The 20,466-nt window shown below is 37.3% G+C and overlaps 1 protein-coding gene and 1 long non-coding RNA gene across 5 annotated transcripts in view; one reads left to right on the top strand and one right to left on the bottom strand.

Moving 5' to 3' along the window:
* XRN1 (5'-3' exoribonuclease 1) overlaps nucleotides 1–19,265 on the bottom strand; it is a 120,255-nt gene extending 100,990 nt beyond the window's left edge. For 2 of the 4 annotated variants that reach the window (XM_045503421.1, XM_045503422.1), the window contains exons 1-6: nucleotides 19,063–19,265; nucleotides 10,201–10,433; nucleotides 5,112–5,209; nucleotides 3,821–3,930; nucleotides 3,621–3,731; nucleotides 1,834–1,916 (exon numbers count right to left, since the gene is read on the bottom strand). In XM_045503421.1, coding sequence (XP_045359377.1) covers nucleotides 1,834–1,916; nucleotides 3,621–3,731; nucleotides 3,821–3,930; nucleotides 5,112–5,209; nucleotides 10,201–10,433; nucleotides 19,063–19,137 — 710 coding nt within the window. In that variant the 5' untranslated portion in view covers nucleotides 19,138–19,265. Of the gene's footprint in view, nucleotides 1–1,833; nucleotides 1,917–3,620; nucleotides 3,732–3,820; nucleotides 3,931–5,111; nucleotides 5,216–10,200; nucleotides 10,434–19,062 lie in introns of those variants that run through there. The other 2 variants (XM_045503423.1, XM_045503424.1) reach the window with 2 other exon arrangements.
* LOC123611469 lies at nucleotides 18,029–19,682 on the top strand. The gene is made up of 2 exons (XR_006718684.1): nucleotides 18,029–18,523; nucleotides 18,784–19,682. It is a non-coding gene; the product is annotated as an uncharacterized LOC123611469 (long non-coding RNA).
* Nucleotides 19,683–20,466: the final 784 nt, after the last annotated feature.

Raw genomic sequence — 20,466 nt, 5'->3', positions numbered from 1 at the left:
GTAAAAAAATAAAGCAATGTAATAAATTACATTAATAAACAAAGGAAAATCACCATACAATTAACTAGCAATACCTTCCAAGATAAAAGTACTTAGCCAAGTAAGAATAGAAGGAAACTTCCTAAACATGAAAAAATGAATTTATGAAAAACAAACATCTCATATCATATTCCATGTTAGAAGACTGAAAGCTTTCCTCCTAAGATCAAGGATGCCCGTTTTCACTATAGCTATTCAACATTATACTGGAAGTCCTAGCCAGGGCAATTAGGCAAGCAAAGAAATAAGAGGCATACAAACTGAAAAATAAGAAGTAAAACTATCTCTATTTACAGATGTCATGATTCCATATACAGAAAATCCCATAGAATCCCCCAAAATTGTAGGATACAAGATCAACACATAAAAATCAGCTGTGTCTACATACCAGCAACAAACAATCCAAAAAAGAAATTAAGAAACAATTCTATTTAGAATACCACCCAAAAGAGTAAAAAACTTAGGAACAAACTTGACCAAAGAGGCAAAAGAAAAAAATCAAAGGCAAAAAACTGAAATCATAGACACAGAAAATGACAGATGGTTCCCAGAGGTAGAGGAGTGAGGGCTGGGCAAAATGGGTGAAAGTGGCAAAAGGTGAAAACTTCCAGTTATACGATAAATATGGAGATATAATGTACAGCATGGTGACTACATTAAAAAATTTTTTTTAAATAAAAGGGAAAACAAATAAGAAAAAAAAAAACAGTAAAAGACTTACACACTAAAACTACAAAACACTGTCAAAAGAAATTAAAGAAGACACAATGATTGTAAAACATTCTGTATTGATGAACTGGAAGACTTACTATGAAACTGTAAATAGTACCCAAATGGACGTACAGATTTAATGCCATCCCAATCAGGTTTTTCACATAAACAAAAAATCCCAATGACATTTTTTACACAAACAAAAAATCCATCCTAGGGGCGCCTGGGTGGCGCAGTCGGTTAAGCGTCCGACTTCAGTCAGGTCACGATCTCACGGTCCGTGAGTTCGAGCCCCGTGTCGGGCTCTGGGCTGATGGCTCAGAGCCTGGAGCCTGTTTCCAATTCTGTGTCTCCCTCTCTCTCTGCCCCTCCCCCGTTCATGCTCTGTCTCTCTCTGTCCCAAAAATAAATAAACGTTGAAAAAAAAAAAAATTAAAAAAAAAAAAAATCCATCCTAAAAATGATTAATCTCATGAGACTCCAAACAGCCAAAATAATCCTCACAAAGGAGAACAAAGTTGGAGGTCTCATCCTTTCTGATTTCAAAACTTACTACAAAGTTTCAGTAATCAAAATACCGTGGTAATGGCATAAAGAAAAACACAGAGATCAACTGAATAGAATACAGAGCCCAGGAAAAACCCTTGCATATATGGTCAAATGATTTTCAACCACGGTGCCAAGACCACCCAAGGGGAAAAAGACAGTCTTTTCAACAAATGATTTTGGGAAAACTGGATATCCACATGCAAAAGCATGAAGTCGACCCTTACCTCATACCAAATATAATAATTAACAACATGGATCAAAACCCTAAATGTAAGGGTTAAAACTGCAAAACTCTTAAAATGGGAAAACATTTTACAACATTAGATTTGGCAATTTCTTGGATATAACACTAAAAGTAACAAGCAACAAAAGAATGGACATCGTCACAATTAAAAATTTTGTGCATCAAATGACACTATCAGCAGAATAAAAACGAATGGGAGAAAATCTTTACAGATCATGTATCTGTTAAATGGTCACTATTCTTAATTTAATTGCTCTTCTTTCTTCTAACATATATGCAGTATGATTTACCTTTGTGTCTTTTTGCCACCAAACCGAACCTCTTCTCTTAAAAGAGAGAAATGTGCCTCATGACTTGTTAATCCAAGCATAATCTGTTGAAAAATGATTAAAAAATGTTTCTATTCTCTCATTTTTTATTGTATCAGGTTCATAAAAGCAATTAAATTAAAAACATTTCTATGTAGAAAAAAAGAGGCTTATTTAATAAAAACATCAGCACGTTATATAAATATCAAAATCTGATCCACTCGTAAGTTATGAATGGTGTAAAATGAATGCACTTTTCTAAGAAAAAATGTTTACCTTAGACTCACATCACCGTTGTAACTGCCACCCTGCCCACCCTCCACAAAAATCCCCAAAACCTTCTCTAAGTTTTCACACCTTTCCATCCGCCATGGGGGAAATGGGTAAAAAATTGGAGGTTGCAGCTTTTCCATGATAGAGGAATGTTAAGACTCTTCTGGAGGCCAGAATACCTCTACTACGTGAAAATTAAACAAACAAACAAAAAACTAGAAAAGGTCATCTTCATTCAATTTTCTCATATAGTATTCTTTCCTTTCCTTTTCTATTTTAGAGAAAGAGAGTGCGTGCACAAGCAAGGTAGGGACAGACAGGGAGAGAGAGAATCTTAAGACAGACTCTGTGCAAGCACTGAGCCCAATGCGGGCTCAATCTCACAACCCTGAGATCACGACTGGAGTTGAAATCAAGAATGGAACGCTGAATCAAATGAGTCGCCCAGGAGCCCTTCTCACATAGTATTCTAATGTCCAAAGTAAGTCATTCAAATAGTCTAGTGAGACATATCAACCAACTGCAACATATATTGTTTATTTCAACCTAATTCATACAAAACAAGATGAAACATTTCTGAAGCAATCAGGAAAATGTGAATACTAAATGGTTATTTGTATATTAAACAGTGATTATTAATTTTTGTTTTATGTATGATAATGGCATTATGGTTATTTATTTCAAACAACCCTTCTTTAGAGAAAGATTAAATGATATAATGTCTGGGATACATTTCAAGAGTCAAGGGAAGTAGGAGAAAGGAGATAGATGGTTAGGGATAAGAAAAGGAAAGTAATTTAATATTTAGAGTATTTATTTTAGGTTGAAAATTATTTAAGGTGGATAAAGCCTATAGGAAGTTTCATTATTTTATAACTTCTCTACTTGATGTTTGAAAATTTCTGTAATAAAAAGTTTAAATGAAAAAAGTATAGTAAAATTATTTGGGTCATGGAGTTATCAGATCAGGTATTATTAAAATTTATGTATCAAGCATGAGATTAAAAAGCCCCCTCTACCCTGACCACGGCAGAGTATTCATAGCACAAGGATCAGTCAAGTGTGAACACTAACTACAGAGACCTGCTAATCATAAATTATGGCAAGAGTTATCTTTTTTTTTAAAATTTTATTTATGTATTTTGAGAGAGACCCTGTGCATGAGCTGGGGGGAGACAGAAAGAGGGGGAGAGAAAGAGAGAGAATCCTAAGCAGGTCTGCACTGTCAGCACAGGGCCTGATGCGGACTCGAACTCTTGAACTGTGGGATCATGACTAAGCTAAAACCAAGAGTTGGACGCTTAACTGACTGAGCCACCCAGATGCCCCAAAAGAGTTCATTTTCTAATTGTTTTGAACTGTGCTGATGGCAGAAGTAGCAACCATTATTATGTTTCCAATATTTGTTTCTACAGCCAGAAAGCTTCTTATAAAAGTCTCTTAGATATTTAACTAAAATGGCATAAGGTTGTAATAAAAATAAATGTTATACCTACCAAGTCAGCATCTAAACCATAAAGACAATGTCTGGTGTTTGGATCATGATCTGGCTTTGCTTTCTCAGATCTGATAAATTCCATGATTTTATGTTCTCCTTCTCCGGGAGTCTAAATACGTGTTAAAAAAAAATGTGGTAATATGCTGTGCGTTAGAATATTAAATTTAAAAATATCTTTAAATAAAAAAAGATAATAACCTCATGGCCTGAGAAGTAGATGGTAACTCCTTGCCACGATTTATCTGTAGAAATTTTCATATTTACAAAATACTTCAGATGTTCATGTAACCTGGCCATGAATTCAGTCCCTATAAATAAAAAGTTTTAACAAATTTAATCTGAAAAAAACAAAAATAAAAAATTTAATCTGAGAGAGACATAAAAAAGAATGAGTTCCCAGAAACAACATGAAATTGGATCTGAGTATCCAGCTGGGTAGGAATAGCTAGGTAATCCTCCACAGGAAAAGCCCTCATGCCTTTCCCTAGCAAATATTACAATGTTTCTCATTTCACTGCTCACCCTAAAATGAAGTTAATTTCATGTAGCTAAATCAAGAAATATTACTACTGCCTGAGAACTATGCTTTAGTATCTTCACACAAGGGCAGAGTTTCAACTCTAATGAATCTCAATCTTCTATTTCCTCTGCTGGCTTCTGAATGTTTTTTAAGGCCTGTAGCTATAATCAGATTACTAACAACAACAACAACAACAACCATTATTATTATTACTGTTTACCTGGAAAATTATTATTCTGGAAACTGAATTTACAGTGATTATGTTTCAGGAAAAGTCCAGAGGGTCAATAGTCAAAGGCAACACGGTCTTAAACCACATCAGGATAAAACTGGTCATTAAATCAACCAATGTATGATAAGAACACTTAAGTGAAAGACAAAATTACCATAGTTAGTAAAGAAGTCATGAAAAAAAATAAGATTTTAAGTTTTTTTCAAAGTAGAAGATTATAATGATGTTAGACACAGCTCTAGTAAGTACAGAGTATGTTGTTGCATATAAAACTAATTTAAAGTTATAATACTAATAAATTAATTTACTCTTAAAATCACAGAATTTTAACTGCCTTTAAGAAATATGATAGTAAATGCTCCGGACTAGGAGAATGGGTTTCTTATCCTACATAACAGGCTAGTTCCATGGATGTGACTCAACCTCACTGAGTCAGTTTTCATACAAACAAATGGTGGGAGTAGGACGGATCTTGGAAGATCCTTCTAGGTTTAGAAGTCTGCATCTGGGAGAGTCCTATCCACAGCTGCTCTTATCAACATCTGTAAATCCGTATAGTGGGTCTTCATAGGAGCACTTATAATCAAGGTGATCAAGATATCTCATGAGAAGACACAACTGGGAAAACCGCAAATGGAATCTTAAGGACAAAATAGAGACCAGAAAAAAAAATACATCTGAAAAAATATTTACATTTACATTTAAATCTCTCAAAATTTTTCTTTCAGTGAATTTACCTGGTGTAATACAGTTGGAATCAAATCTGGCCTCTGTAGGAAGAGTTTCTCCTTTTTCTAATGCCTTCTTTATTTTGTCTTCTGCCTCCTTTGCTGACCTTAAATGTTAAGGGAAAAAATATCTTAAGGTTTTTGGGGAAAAGTACAGATCTTTACATAAAGTAAACTGTTATTTAGATGCTTTTGTAACTAAAATATTAATTAACCAATTTGAGGTTCAAAACATAACACAAGTTTTGAAATGATTATAACTGATAAAGATGAGCCTCAGAATTGTTTGTTTTTATTTATTTAAAGAATTGAGTTTTTCAGATAACTATAGAAGGAGAACATTACAACAGTATAAAATTGATACAGAAAATTACAAATACTTATTAAGTAATTCTTTAAAAAAATTTTTTTTAATGCTTATTTATTCTTGAGAGAGATCGAGTGCGTGAGCATGAGTGGGGGAGGGGCAGAATGACAGAGGTACATAGAATCTGAAGCAGGCATCAGGCTCTGAGCTGAATAGCACAGAGCCCTATTCGGGGCTCAAACTCCTGAGCCATGAGATCATGAGTCGAAGCTGGACACTTAACCGACTGAGCCACCCTGGTGTCCCAAAGTAATCTTTTAAAACTGACCCAGAACAATACAAATACTTATAATTCTCTTCTTAACTATATAGCAAATCGATTCTACAAATAAGTTCAAAAGTAAAGCATTAAGCATTCATTATATATACATTCTACACTGACTAATAATATCAAACAGGAAGCACATTATTAAAATGATCTCTAAGAATATTACATGAAAATAATTGTAAAATTGTAATTGCAATTGAGCACAATTTGCGTTTCCTCATAAAAAACATTCATGAGACTGAAGCGCTGCCCGCTGCACTAAGAAGGTACATAAAAAACATTTAAAATCAAAGCCTAGTAACATTAATGCCATCATGATTTGCCAAAATTGTGTCACTATTGAAGCAACAGGATTTACTAGAAAGAAACGTGAGTTTTAGAGTCAGATGGACCTAGGTTTGAAAATAGGCATCCCAATTCCCAATGTTCTGCTTCTCCTGTAACCCGTCTGTGGCACACTGTATACCATGTGGCATTTACATTAGGAAGCTCTGCTTTATGTACTTGATACTAGCTTTATCTACTGTGCCTGCGGAACTGCATTTCTATGATAAATAACTCTTCTTCATATGTAACTTCTCTCTCTTACCAAGCCCCTCAAGATAGCAAAAACTCTGAAGATATCAACTTATTTGTAATTTCTCCAATAGAAGCCATTCTTTGCTCTTTTCTCTCCTTCCTTCCTTTGGACAAACAATTACTCAATGTTACTATGTGACAAGTTTTGGAGATATAACAGAAAGGATTCCTATTTTCACAGAGTTTACACTCTAGTGGGGAGACAGAAAAGTTAACAGCCCTAATGTTTAATGTGGCTGCAATATAGAGAATGTATGGGACAGGGACAAGGAAAGACTATTGAAGCAATCTATGTGGAAGATTACGGTAGCCTAGGCTGAGACAGTAGCAGTAACGATGAAAAGAAGGAAATATATATGACAAATTTAAGAGAATGGATAAACAGGAGGTAGGTATAGAGAATGAGGAAGAAGTCGTCCAAATTGCTCTTGAGACTTTCTGGTTGAGCAGCTATTTGCATGGTGTTATTATTCACTGCAATAGAAAACAGAAGGAAGGCAGTTTTGAAATGGGAGTTCAGTTCTGAACATGTTAAGCCTGAAATGTATCTATGGTATCTAAAAGGAGATATTTAGGAGACATTTGGATATACAGGAGTTGTAGAGAGAGATATCCACCAGGAAGATAAATCTGGGAGTCATCAGTATAGACACGGTAATTAAAACCACTGGATAGGATCACTCAGGACCAAGGACAGGACCTTAAGAAAAATCAGTATTTAAGAAAAAGGCAGAGGAAGAGAAGATAACAGGGAGATCAAGAAGGTGCAGTCAGAGAGAGTGTGGTTACATAAAGGTCAAGGAAAGGAAGTTCAAGAAAGAAAGAATGGTCAACATTGTTAAAAACTATAAATAAATGAAGTAATATACAGAGAGAATTCTAGCCATACAAAGTCTATTTGTAATCTTGTAAGGGAGTTTTAGTGGTAGGGATGAAAGCCAGACAGCAGCAGATTTTAAAATGAGTAAGAGATGCAGAAAGATTATAAGTAATTAAAAGATGATGAATGGAGAATATAGTCTCTGTGGAAAATGAGAAAAACCTGACTGGAGGATTCAATGTCACTCAGTATTGTGTCAGCACAATATTTAGTAAATGCTTTCGATGGCTATGGTGGATTGGCCCTCAACATCCATTTCATTCTCCTAGTTTGTCTTCTGATAGGGGAGAGGTTAGAAAGCTAAAAAATTAAATTCTGAGGCTTCCTTGCAGCTAGGTGAAAGGATATAACTTAGATTCCGTCAGTCAGATACCTCCATAAAATTTTGGAAGGTGGAAGTGTTGTGTGCTGAAGTGTATATGATTGTTGAGGCACTGGGTTTATAGGATATGTGTATTTTATCAATAATAGAAGAGTTCCCAATATTCAGTAGTTTCATAGGTGCTGAGAAGCAAGGGGCAGGGCAGATCTACCAGATACACTGGGGCTCTGGAGCTAACAGATACAGTGGTGGCTTCCTGATTGCTGAATTACAACTAAAGTGATTTATTTTTGGAGCCAATAGTTCAGGTAGTACCTTCTTAATCCCTGGATCACAGATAAAGGAATACATTCCTGGAACCACCTCTTCTGGTGGGGGCCTGTGAACTCCTCACCTTCCTGAATGTTGTAGTAATAGTGCCACTGTGGGTTCACTTCTATAGTGCTGTTCTGAAGTCACTCTTGAAGGCTCACCTAAATTCCCATCCTTTTGGCTCTTAAAATGATTTTTATAAGCACCTAATTCTTTGCATTATATCCCCTTCTGCTTAAAATAGCCAGGTTTCTATTTCTGCAACTGAACAATGACTGACACAGTGGGCTTATATAATCCTTTCTCAATACTAGATTTTCTAGTCCAATAGCTCCCCCAAATTAGTTTAACAAATACCAGGGGAATCTGGTAAAAATGGTTTCCAGGGCCCAATTTTTAGAGATTCAAATTAAGTAAGTCTAGGTTGGTACCTGAGACTCTAAATTTACCAAGAGATGGTACTTGTCTTTAAAGATCTCACAGATAGGGCGCCTGGGTGGCTCAGTTGGTTGAGTGTCCGACTCTTGGTTTCGGCTTGGGTCATGATCTCATGGTTCAAGGGTTCGAGCCCTGTCTGCTTGGGATTCTCTGCCTCTCTCTCTCTCTCTCTCTGTCTCTCTCTGAAAATAAGTAAATAAACTTAAAAAAAAAAAAAAAAGATTTCACAGTGGGTGCCTGGGTGGCTCATTCAGTTAAGCGTCTATACTTTTGATTTTGGCTTGGGTCAGGATCTCACGGTTTGTGCTGTCGGCACTGAGCTTGCTCAGGATCCTCTTTCCTTCTCTCTGCCCCTCCCCATCCCACATGCACCATGCTGTCTCTCTCTCTCTCTCTCTCTCTCTCTCTCTCAAAATAAATAAGTAAACGTTAAAAAAAGAAATTTCACAGGTGTTCCAGTATCTTCAAGATCTTTCCTCTTTTGATATTTAAATCAGTATTTTTTTCCATCCTTTTCCCATTCTCACTGCTAGCCTTCTCCAAGGTGCACTCCCACCTTCCTTGATCATTTCCATATTTTATTCACAGGTGCCCTTTCCACTCAGTTACCTGCTGTTGTAATGAAAGGATTCATTATGCTAACAACCCATCAAACACACAGAACTCAGGGTTTCTTTCAGTCAATTCTAACATCCCTTTTAACTTTACTTATCCTACTCGTAAATAAGGACACAACATGATCTCATTGTTTTTAAAAACTATTTCACATGTCCAGGATTTTGACTTTAAAACTCTATGTACCTCTTCTCATTTTTACTTTTCCTACTGTCCACCTCACACACTGGGGTGGATAGTACCTCAAATGTCCTAACTCAGCTCTCTTCTCATACTCCACCAATCATTTTCTAGTCTCACTTGCCTTTCTAACCAATTTGGACCAATGCTCAATCAGAGTCAGCATCTAGCCCACAGTCTAGGCATTTAATAAATGTTTTGTTGAATTAAATTGTCAACGATGTTTCCATTAGAACAATCTCTCATTTCACTTTGTAGTTCTCTGGTTCAGGACAGACTACTAGTGGAGTTTTCTCTACTACAGTTGACCCTTGAACAGGTTTGAACTCTGTGGGTCCACTTATATACAGATTTTTTTTTTTTTTTTAATGTCTATTTTTGAGAGAGAGAGAGAGAGAGAGGGAGAAAGTGCACATGAGTGAGGTAGAGAGGGGAAGAAAGAGGGAGACAGAGGATCTGAGGCAGGCTCCATGCTGACAGCAGAGAGCCCAACGTAGGGCTTGAATTCACGAACGGTTATATCATGCCCTGAGCCGAAATCAGATGCTTAACCAACTGAGCCATCCAGGTGCCCCCACTGATTTTTTTTCAGTAAATATGGTTCAGTACTGTAAATCTATTTTCTCTTCCTTATGATTTTTCTAATAACATTTTCTTTTCTCTAAGCTTACTTTATTGTAAGAATACAGTATATAATACATATAACATACAAAATATGTGTTTATTGCTTATGTTATTGCTAAGACTTCCAGTTAATAACAGACTATTAGTAGTTAAGTTCTGGGAGAATCAAGTTATATGCACATTTTATATGAGCGGGGATTGGTGCCCCTGACCACTGCATTGTTCAAGGGTCAATTGTACCACTATTATCAAGGAGAAGTTTAAAAATTTACGAATGAAAACAATAGTAACTTTACACAGCCCAACACAACTTTGAGAATGACACTTCACTTCAGTTACTAATTTGTTTACTTGACTGATATAACGTGATATAATCAGTTATTTCCATTTCTGGGGGAATTTAGGCAGAAAAGAAACATGAAAAGAAGATGCACTGCATTAAGCCAATTATCTTTAAAATAATACATTTTATTAATCTAAAGAGTATTCTGAAATAAACCACAAATGCTTTACCTAAAACGCCTCCCACGCTGCTGGTTCATCTTTGCTCGAGGAGCCACACCATCAACAGCCATAAAGAACACTTTCCTAGGTTTAATGATGCGAAACAACACCTCCAAGTAGTGAAAAATATCAGTAAAGATTTTATCGTCTGAAATTCTGAAGTGAACATCATCATCATTAGGATGGGAACATTGATGTATGATTCCATTCATGTCCAGGTACAAGTTGTCAAATTCAGGAATCTAAAAAACAGAAAAATGATAGAAATCATTACTATAACCAACTATGGATATCTAAGTATATATATATATATATATATATATATATATATATATATATATATATATATATATATACAATGGAGTATTACTCGGCAATTAAAAAGAATGAAATCTTGCCATTTGCAACTACGTGGATGGAACTAGAGGGTATTATGCTAAGCGAAATTTCTCAGTCAGAGAAAGACAAAAATCATATGACTTCACTCATATGAGGACTTTACGAGACAAAACAGATGAACAAGGGAAGGGAAGCAAAAAATATAAAAACAGGGAGGGGGATAAAACATAAGAGGTTCTTAAATATGGAGAACAAATAGAGGGTTGCTGGAGGGGTTGTGGGAGGGGGGGATGGGCTAAATGGGCAAGGAGCTTAAGGAATCTACTCCTCAAATCGTTGCTGCTCCATGTGCTAAGTTAGATGTAAACTATAAAAATAAATAAATTATGGAAAGAAATAAAATAAAATAAAATAAAGTAAAATAAAATAAAATAAAATAAAAGTACATTCAAGATTTACTGTTTGCTTCAAGAAATCTGAAAACCTGGATCAAAATCTCAAGCTGATTTTTTTGAGAGGGTGGGGGTACTTTACAAAGTGATTCCACTTTCCTTAGGAGAATAAACAAGCAAGGAAGAATATTAAAAAGTAATGAAGGAGGGGTGCCTGGGTGGCTCAGTCAGTTAAGTGTCCGACTTTGGCCCAGGTCATGATCTCATGGTTCGAGGGTTTGAGCCCCACATCGGACTCTATGCTGACAGTTCAGGGCCTGGAGCCTGCTTCAGATTCTGTGTCTCCCTCTCTCTGCCCTTCCCCTGCTCGTACTCTGTCTCTCTCTCTCAAAAATAAACATTAAAAAGTAATGAAGGAAATCTGCTTTATATATTAAGAATTATGAAGGTTTGATTGAACCAAATAGTTTAGAAGCAGTCCAAGTGTATACAGAAATGTAGTATATAAGAGGCATCTTAAACCAGTGAAAGAAAGGGATGGGGCACCTAACTAACAATTTGGAAATAAAACAGTTGGAAATATAAGATGTATTTCATCTTATAACAGAATAAATTACAGAAGGATTAAAAATTTTAATGTGAGAAATACAAGTAAAAAAACTATATACAAAAATTTTGGTAATTTTAGGGTGGAGAAAGCCAGATATCATAAACCAAATGGTGAAGTTGGCAATCTAAAAATGTATTTTTACCTCTATAAGGTTAAAAAAAAAAAAGTGCCATAAACAAGATCAACTGAAAATGACAAAATGCAGGGAAATGCTTATCAATCAGGATAAGGTCCACATTCCCAATATACAAAAATTTCTCAAATGTAAATAAGAAAAAAAGCAAATTTTAAAAGCATGGAAAATGCACAGCAATTCAAAAAAGAAGAGACACTAAAGTGTGATAAACACATGAAAAATTGTTTAACATCCCAAAATTTCAAATGAAAATAATGTATCATTTTTCCGGGGTGCCTGGGTTAGTTGAGTGTCGGACTTCAGCTCAGGTCATGAACTCATAGTCTGTGGGTTTGAGTCCTGCGTCGGGCTCTATGCTGACAACCCAGAGACTGGCGCCTGCTTCAGATTCTGTGTCTCTGTCTCTCTCTGCCCCTCCCCTGTTCATGCTCTGTCTTTTTGTCTCTCAAAAATAAACATTAAAAAACATATGTCATTTTTCCGATCATGTTAGCAAAGATTAGAAAGAATGACGTTACCCAGTTATTGGCATGTTGTGGGGAAATGGATATTTCATGTTATTAAAAAGTTAATACCTGGCATTTATTAAGCACTTATTATTAGGTGCCAAAAGCTGGGCCAAATATTTACATTCATTATCTCACTAAATTCTGATATAATAAAAGAGAAATATTTAGATTCCCCATTTTACAGAAGAAGAAAATCAAAGGGCTAGAAAAGAGAGAGAGAAATGGCATTTACATCCAGTAGTCTAGATGGGAATATAAATTAGTGTAACTAATACAAAAATATATATCAAAATTTGAAGCATATACATCTTTGACCCAGGATTTCTACTACTGGAAATGTATTCTGAGAAATAATAAAAAATATGCACAAAAATGTAAGCATAAGAATATTAATGAGAGTACTGTTTGGAAAAGATAAAAAAAGAAATTAAAACACCTAATAACAGGAAATTGATGATGGTACATCCATCCACACAATGGAATATGACACAGCAATTATAAATTATGATACAGATTCATATTTGACATTAGTATGTATAATACAGATGGTCAAATGATAAAAGTAGGCTATAAAACAGCAGGTACATTATCCTATTCATAGAAAATATTTATCTACATGTGTATCTGCATATAAAGGTTAGGAGTATATAGAAACAAGATGTTACTGATAGTTAACCTTAGATGATGGGATTGCACGAGTTGGGGAGAGGGGGAGAGGGGGAGAGGGAGAGAGGGAGGGGGGAGGGGGGGAGGGAGAGAGGGAGAGAGGGAGAGGGAGGGAGGGAGAGGGAGAGGGAGAGGGAGAGGGAGAGGGAGAGGGAGAGAGAGAATCCCAAGCAAGCTCCACGCTCAGCTCAATGTGAGACTCGATCCCACAACCCCAGGGCTTTGACCCGAGCTGAAATCAAGAGTGAGATGCTCAACTGACTGAGCCACCTAGGTGCCCTTCAGTTGTTTTTTATTTTCCTTTGGACGATGTGACAGCTTTTACATCTTTCTGTATTATATTTACATAATGGGCACAACCTTTATAATCTGCAAAAAAACCTGTAATCGTCCTTTTAGAAAAGAAATTTTAAAAATTCTGTTAGGTTTCAGATTAGTAAAAAAAAAAAATACATGATTGAGTAATCACTGGCTAATTCGCAGTGAAGAAAATGAGAACATGCAATAGAATTTTGCTCCTTCAAAAATACATAATACTAGAAGAGGGAGGGATGGAGGGAGGGGGAAAGAGAAAGACAGAGACAGAGAGACAGAGAGAAAGAGAGAGAGAAATCCAAGAAAAAGACTCTTAACTATAGAGAACAAACTAAGGGTTACCAGAGGGGAGGTAGGGGGGGTGGGGGGGGGGATGTGTGAAACAGGTGATGGGGATTAAGGAGTGCACTTGTGATGAGCACCAGGTGTTGTATGGAAGTAATTTTTACACCTGAAACTAATACTGCACAGTATGTTAACTAACAGGAATTTAAATAAAACTTGGGGGAAAAAGACATAATACTGAGTTGTTACATTTGTAAATTAGCAGTTCTGAGGTTATCTTCTACTTTCACCTCTCCTCACCCTTGTATCTAATTAATCACTGAGGTTTTGTCTTTTAAATTTAACTTCCGAAATGTTCCTATCATCTTGCCCTCCTAATCATTCCCATTGTCTTGGGCAATCTCATCATTTTCTCCATCCCCAGATTGCCTGCCTTAGTTCAAGCCCTCAGTTTTCCAACTGGACTGCTTGCTTAGTTTTTTCTCTCATCACAGCGTGGCCATTTTTCCAAAACATAATCTGATCATGTTGCTTCCTTACTTAAACCCACATGATACCTTAAACCTTTAATGCTACAAAAGGTTCTGTATAATTTGGCTGTTCTCTCTCCCACCAATTCCATATTCTTTCCTGTTTCCATATATATTCCACAAGCTAACTACACACAGTACATTCCTTAGAAAGCCCTAAATGTACTGGGCTGTTTAAAACCCCTGTGATGTTACAGATGCTGCTCCTACTTCCTGAAACACTTCTCTTTCCTTTTGCTCTTTCTTCTGCTGCTCTGGTAGATTTTGACTCAACTTTCAAGATCCAGCTCAGGCATCTTAAAAAAAAATTTTTTTTAACATTTATTTTTGAGAGACAGAGACAGAGCATGAGCAGGGGGAGGGGTAGTGAGAGAGGGAGACACGGAATCTGAAGCAGGCTCCAGGCTCTGAGCTGTTAGTACAGAGCCTGACAAGGGGCTCGAACCCACGAACTGCGAGATCATGATCAGAGCTGAAGTCGGAAGCTTAACCAACTAAGCCACACAGGTGCTCCAATCCAGCATAAGTAAATATCTTTGTCTGAAAGCTTTCCCCTACTTACCTAAGGGGAAACGATGCTTCTTTCTCTATGTCATATCTTATTTTTGTGTTCCCAATGCATACAAGAATGCCAGGCACATACATTTACATGCGCTATACATTCTTGTTGAATGCTTAATGTAATGTCCTGCTAGCAGGAAAGGACAGACATTATACTTAAGCATTTGGTCATGTTTAGAACTCTTGGCACACTGCCTGACACAGAGTAGCAAATAAAAAATATTTAATAATCAAAAAATGAAGCTCTGCCTTTATTGAATGTGACAGCACATGTGTAACACTCACTTTTTTTTTTTTAATTTTAGAGAGAGACAGAAAGAAAGTGTGAGTTGGGGAGAGGGGCAGGGGGAGGGAGAGGGAGGGAGAGGGAGGGAGAGGGAGAGAGAGGGGGAGAAGGGGAGGGAGAGAGGGAGAGAGGGAGAGAGGGAGAGAGGGAGAGAGGGAGAGACAGAGAGAGAGAGAGAGAGAGAGAGAGAGAGAGAGAGAGAGAGAGAGAGAATCGTAAGCAGGCTCCATGTTCAGCCCGGAGCCCAACATAGGGCTTGATCGTGGCATTGACCCTGGCATCAATGACCTGAGTGGAACTGAATGAGCCACCCAGGCAACCCAACACTCACTTCATTCACGCTGCTTTAAATTGTGGTTAAGTATTCATATTTTAGTATCTACTATTCTCAAAACAGTAGTTTCTTTTTGTTAGTATAACTTTGTATCCTGTTTAGCGCTGCTACAAAATGCCTTTTTCATAAAGACAATATAAAATTTACTTTTCAAAAGAGCTGTTAGCAATTCTTTTTTCTCAATTCTTTAATCCTATTTATCTTAAACAATCCCAAGATTTTGTTGCTTCATTTTTTAATATGCATGTTTTAAAACGTACTAAATATACAACATATATTTTAATATGCAATGTTTTTATATACTATGTATTCTTTATAGGTTATATAATATGCTAGAGTTAATAAGTTCATTCACTCAATAAACTTAAGATCTATTATGTACCACAAAAGATGAAGTTGTAATGAGGAACATATATACAATGAAAACTTAACCCTTACAAAACAAAGGTCATACAAACAAGATTATGAACTCTTGGAACATATGCAGTTCTCTTTGTGATTACAATCTAGTACAGTGCTATTATAATAGCTAAGATCTGTTAAGCACTTGCCATGTACTAGACAGATTTAAATGCTTTACAGTTAACCCTTGAACAACATGCATTTGAATTTAACAGGTCTACTTACATGTGGACTTTTTTCAATAAATACAGTACAGTACTGTAAATGTATTTTCCTTATGATTTTCTTAACATTTTCTTTTCTCTAGCTTATTTTATTGTAAGAATACAGTATATAATACATTTAACATACAAAATATGTGTTAATTGACTGTTTATGTTATTAGTAAGGCTTCCAGTGAACAGTAGGCTATTAGTAGTTAATTTTGGGGGGAGTCAAAGTTATACTTGGATTTTCCACTGTGTGGGGGCTTGGAGGGGGCCGGTGCTCTCAATCCCAGTTTCAAGAATCAAGTGTATGTGCATTCACTTATGTAATCATAGCAATCCTAGTAGTATTATCTCCATTTTGTAGTTGAGAAAACTGAGTCACAAGAAGACTGAGTCACTCACCCATAGCTAGTGAAATGTTGGAGCTAAATTTTAAACCAAGCTGAACTGCATTAGAGCAGTGTTTCTTAATCTTTCTTTCATTATTGCTCTTCTTCCAGGTAGTTCTTAATACTTGTTTTTCCTTAATCAATATCTTCCAATGGAATTTTAATACCACAGACATACTGTATTATCTGTTCACATACTAAGGCACTTTAATATGTAAAGTTCCACCCTCTCAACAATTTTGGTTCCCTTGTTCCTGTTCATAATGCATACTCTAGTGCCTTCAATTTTTAAAACTGTGGTAAAATATACGTAACATAAAATTTGCCATCTTAACCATTTTTTTTAAGTTTACTTATTTTGAGAGAGACAGAGTGCGCGCAAGTGGGGGAGGGCAGAGAGAGAGAGAGAGAGAGAGAGAGAGAGAGAGAGAGAGAGACACTCCCAAGCAGGCTCTGGACTGTCGGTACAGAGCCCAAAGTGGGGCCTGAACTCAGGAACCATGAGATCATGACCTGAGCCAAAATCAAGGGTCAAATGCCTAACTAACTGAGCCACCCAGGCGCCCCCATCTTAACCATTTTTAAGCGCACAGTTCAGTAGTGTTAAGTGCATGCACATTGTTATGCTAGAGCCTGCAATTTTAAAGCCAAGCTTCTATGCATTTGCTACAAATTGCACAGAAGGAAACACAAGCTGACATTTCCATTTTAAAGTGTCTGCTCTTGTATAGGGGGGCATATCTGTTTTCTCTTTTACTGTATTTGCCTAAGAAGGATGCCTTGGCAAGTCAGTTACGAGAATTCACAGGAGGCCAAATAGTCCTATCCTTTAAAACCCCTTAGTTACAAACACTCCTATGTAATTGGCCTACACAGTCTTTTAGTGAATATTCTGCAGTTCTCCTGTTCTCAGGTCCATCAGCTGTTGCCTCATTACTTCCTTTTTTCTCTTGCAGGGATGCCAACACCAACTGGGGCTAGAAACTATTGGTATTTTATCCTCACCTACTTATATTTGGGTTCATAGGGATACGATGTTATATGGTTTTGTCATAAATGTTCCGTAGATTTCAAACTTTGCTACCTACTTCATTTGTTTTTATGTGTGGATTCAGAGAGACCAAAAACTATGCTGTTATCATCACCACCACCATCTTCCCACAACCTATTCCTCTTCCCAACCCCTTCCTCCCAGGACTAGCTTTTGAATCACTGTGACTTACTTAGTCTTACCATCTTTTAAATACTGCTTAAGAGAGTAGCTGGTAACTCTTTAGAACATTTGCTCTTTTTGTTGTTGTTGTTGTTAACTACACAAATCAAACATCTGTGAAAGTACTTTGATAAGCCAAGTTTTAAGTCTTTTTAAATCTATCATAAAATTGCCTTTAAGGGATTATTTTTTGTTCTTCAGTAAAAAAAAAAAAAATCCCTCAAGATGTTAAGAATCAAAGTTTCATCAAACCAAATTCTGTACCAAAGAGTACAGAGTAAAAATACTATTGAACAAATTATGTTATTAAGCCAATCTGAATAACAATCACATTTCTTCACTTCGGAGATAAAGTGACTGATGCACGGCAGGCACTCAGCTATTTGTTGAATGAATGACCCAGGAAAAGCCAAAGCTGGTTGTCTCCATTTCAGCAATGTACTTAGTAACCCTTTTTAACCTTCTTCTCTGGAAAGAAATGTCTCCCTAAATCTCACTCAATCCATGTTTCAAATAAATGAAAGATAAACTATTGTTTTGGAATTCTTTAAGTTTTTCTTCATATGCCAAAGCTGACTCGAATCCGACAACAAAGAATCCCTTCTGGAAGTTTAAGCCTATCTTTATGCTTATAGTACTTGTAAAAAGATTAACCCATAATTTAATAAACAGCATGATGGTTTGGGCTGGATTATTTCCCCCCACTATTAACACAATGTTATCCATCATTACTGATTCAATTAGCTACACAAATATCAAAACTTTTTTCCTGTAAAATATAAAATGGACAAGAAATCTACCCAAATCATTAAATGTGATAAACACGAATACATCACCCAAAGCCTAATAGATAACTGCTTGCTATTTCTTTTCACAGTTCCACTATATAAACACTTCTGGAATCTACACAAAAAACGTCGCACTGGGATATTATTACATGCCGGATTATAAACCAGACACTACTATTACTACTATCAGTGCTCTAGCAATCCATTTCTTTTTCTCCTCTCTCTCTCACACGCGCGCACACACACACACGCACACTCGCACAGTGAAGCCTCCAATTAACTGCCGCTGCCGGTCCAAGTGTATTTTGTTTCTTTTGGAACTCGGGATTCGTACGGCCTTTGGGATGATCGAAAAAGAGTAACAAAACGTATCATAAATATGAACCATCAGCCAGGTCAAAGCGTCTAGGCGTTGGGGGTGGGGTGGGATGCAGGTCCTGATAAAGGAAAGTAAACAAGGTGACTCAACTGCGGAGGAAGTTATTATCGTTGGTACGTGGGTCTGTTGCTTTGGGGTGGGGGGTTGGGAGGTACTCAGGACACCCGCTCGGGCTTTGCTGTCTCTATAAGGGAAGACGCAGCTCCTTGAGCAGGAAAGGAAAGAATTCACTACAGCGTTCCTCCCCAGGATTTAATTTCGGAATCGCGGAAGGCCCTGCCCGGCAGCAAAGCTGTCAGTGTCACAACTGCCGCGATCCCCGTGACTCTGCCCGGAGAAACGAAACCTGCGTCTTCGCCCCATTCAAAGCATCAGGATATCCTCAAACCTTCTCTTCCCCTCTCTTTGCCGCTCATCCCGCAGACGACGAGCAGAAAGAGGAGGCTGGGGAGCCCAGTCCCAGGGTGGAGAGGGCCGCGGGGCCCCGGGTTCTGGGCCTTCTGAGCCGCTGCCCCCTCGCTCACCCACCTGATGCTCTTTCACCACTTCACTGAGGCAGGGATACCGCTCCGAGATCCATCGGTAAAACTTGGGGACTCCCATCTCGACCGTCAACACTAATTCCAATCAGGGCCAAACCGAAACCAAACGCCCCGCCGGGGCCTACGCCGCAGCCTCCGGCCGTCGCTTCGCCGATGACAACACACCGCTCGCCCGACCATAGAGAGCGCTCGCCGGGCCTAGAGCGGCCGATTCGAGGCCGCATCCCCGGGGCGGGGCTCTAATCCTAGCCGCCGCTGAACGGCGGTGGTTACGTTCAAGAGCAAGGCGGCGTTTTGGTGCGTGAAACTTTGTTCTGGAAATGCCGGTTGATGGAACTGTGCTTTATAAATGGACGTGGAAGTGCTGTGAAAACCTCACGAGCCTGCTGGAAGATTTTTGGAACACTGATTTTTGTCCTGATTGCTTGTGTCCTGGGATTACTAATCTCAGTATTTTTCAACACTGATTTGGGAAGATCTGGTGATTTGGTTGTTTGGCGACGGGTGAAGCGTTTCTCTGAGGAATTGGTTTAGTTTTGTTTGGCGAGGGAGAGGTTTTTTCCTTTGAGGAATATAACTCTATAGCAAAGTCTCTTTTAAAAACGCTTTTTTTCCGAATTATTTGAAAAAATTTCCTAACTCCTCTCCTAACCCCCAGCCAGCTTCCTCAACTCACCGTTAGGCCCCCAAAGGTAATTATATATACTTATTTTCACATTCATGTCTCCTGGTTTATCGTGTTTTTTCCCCCATCACACTCTAAACTGTATAGTGAAGCATAATTCTATCAAGCGAACTTAAGTAAAATTCTGTTATGGTGAATTTTCCATTTGAATGTAATAACCTCATTACTTTTAAGTATTGTGAATTATTTTAAATCTCCTGAAAGAAAATTTACAAAAAATTAACATTAAAATATCTTTAATTTTAAAATATTAACGAAATTTTAACTGTCTTCTAAGACCACTAGATTCTGTATTCTGGTAAACTCTCAGTATGGCAGCATCTTTAAAATTACATTAGTTTTCATAGTCATACTCTTTTTTTTTCCTATTACATTTTCAACCATACAAAAAAAAGAGTCTTATTAAGTGAACTTGATGTGTGCTTTACGTTTATATGTTTCACTAGACTGGACAGTCAGTTCCTAGAGGCAGGGGAGGTAGCTTGGTGCATAAATCTAGCATAGTGCTTTGTCCATAGTATTTATTCAATAATTTTTTTTTGTTCAAATGAATGCTTTTTAAAAAACATTTTTTAAAGTTTTATTTATTTTTTTTAAGTAATCTCCACACCTAACATGGGGCTCCAACTCACAACCCTGAGATCAAGGATCACATGCCAGTCAGGCACCACTCAAATGAATCCTTATGCTAGCTAGTACTTAAAA

The sequence above is a fragment of the Leopardus geoffroyi genome, chromosome C2 (assembly GCF_018350155.1).
Source record: "Leopardus geoffroyi isolate Oge1 chromosome C2, O.geoffroyi_Oge1_pat1.0, whole genome shotgun sequence".
Taxonomy (NCBI): domain Eukaryota; kingdom Metazoa; phylum Chordata; class Mammalia; order Carnivora; family Felidae; genus Leopardus; species Leopardus geoffroyi.
The sequence above is the reverse complement of the archived record's forward strand: the minus strand, read 5'-3'. Positions and strand labels throughout refer to the sequence as shown.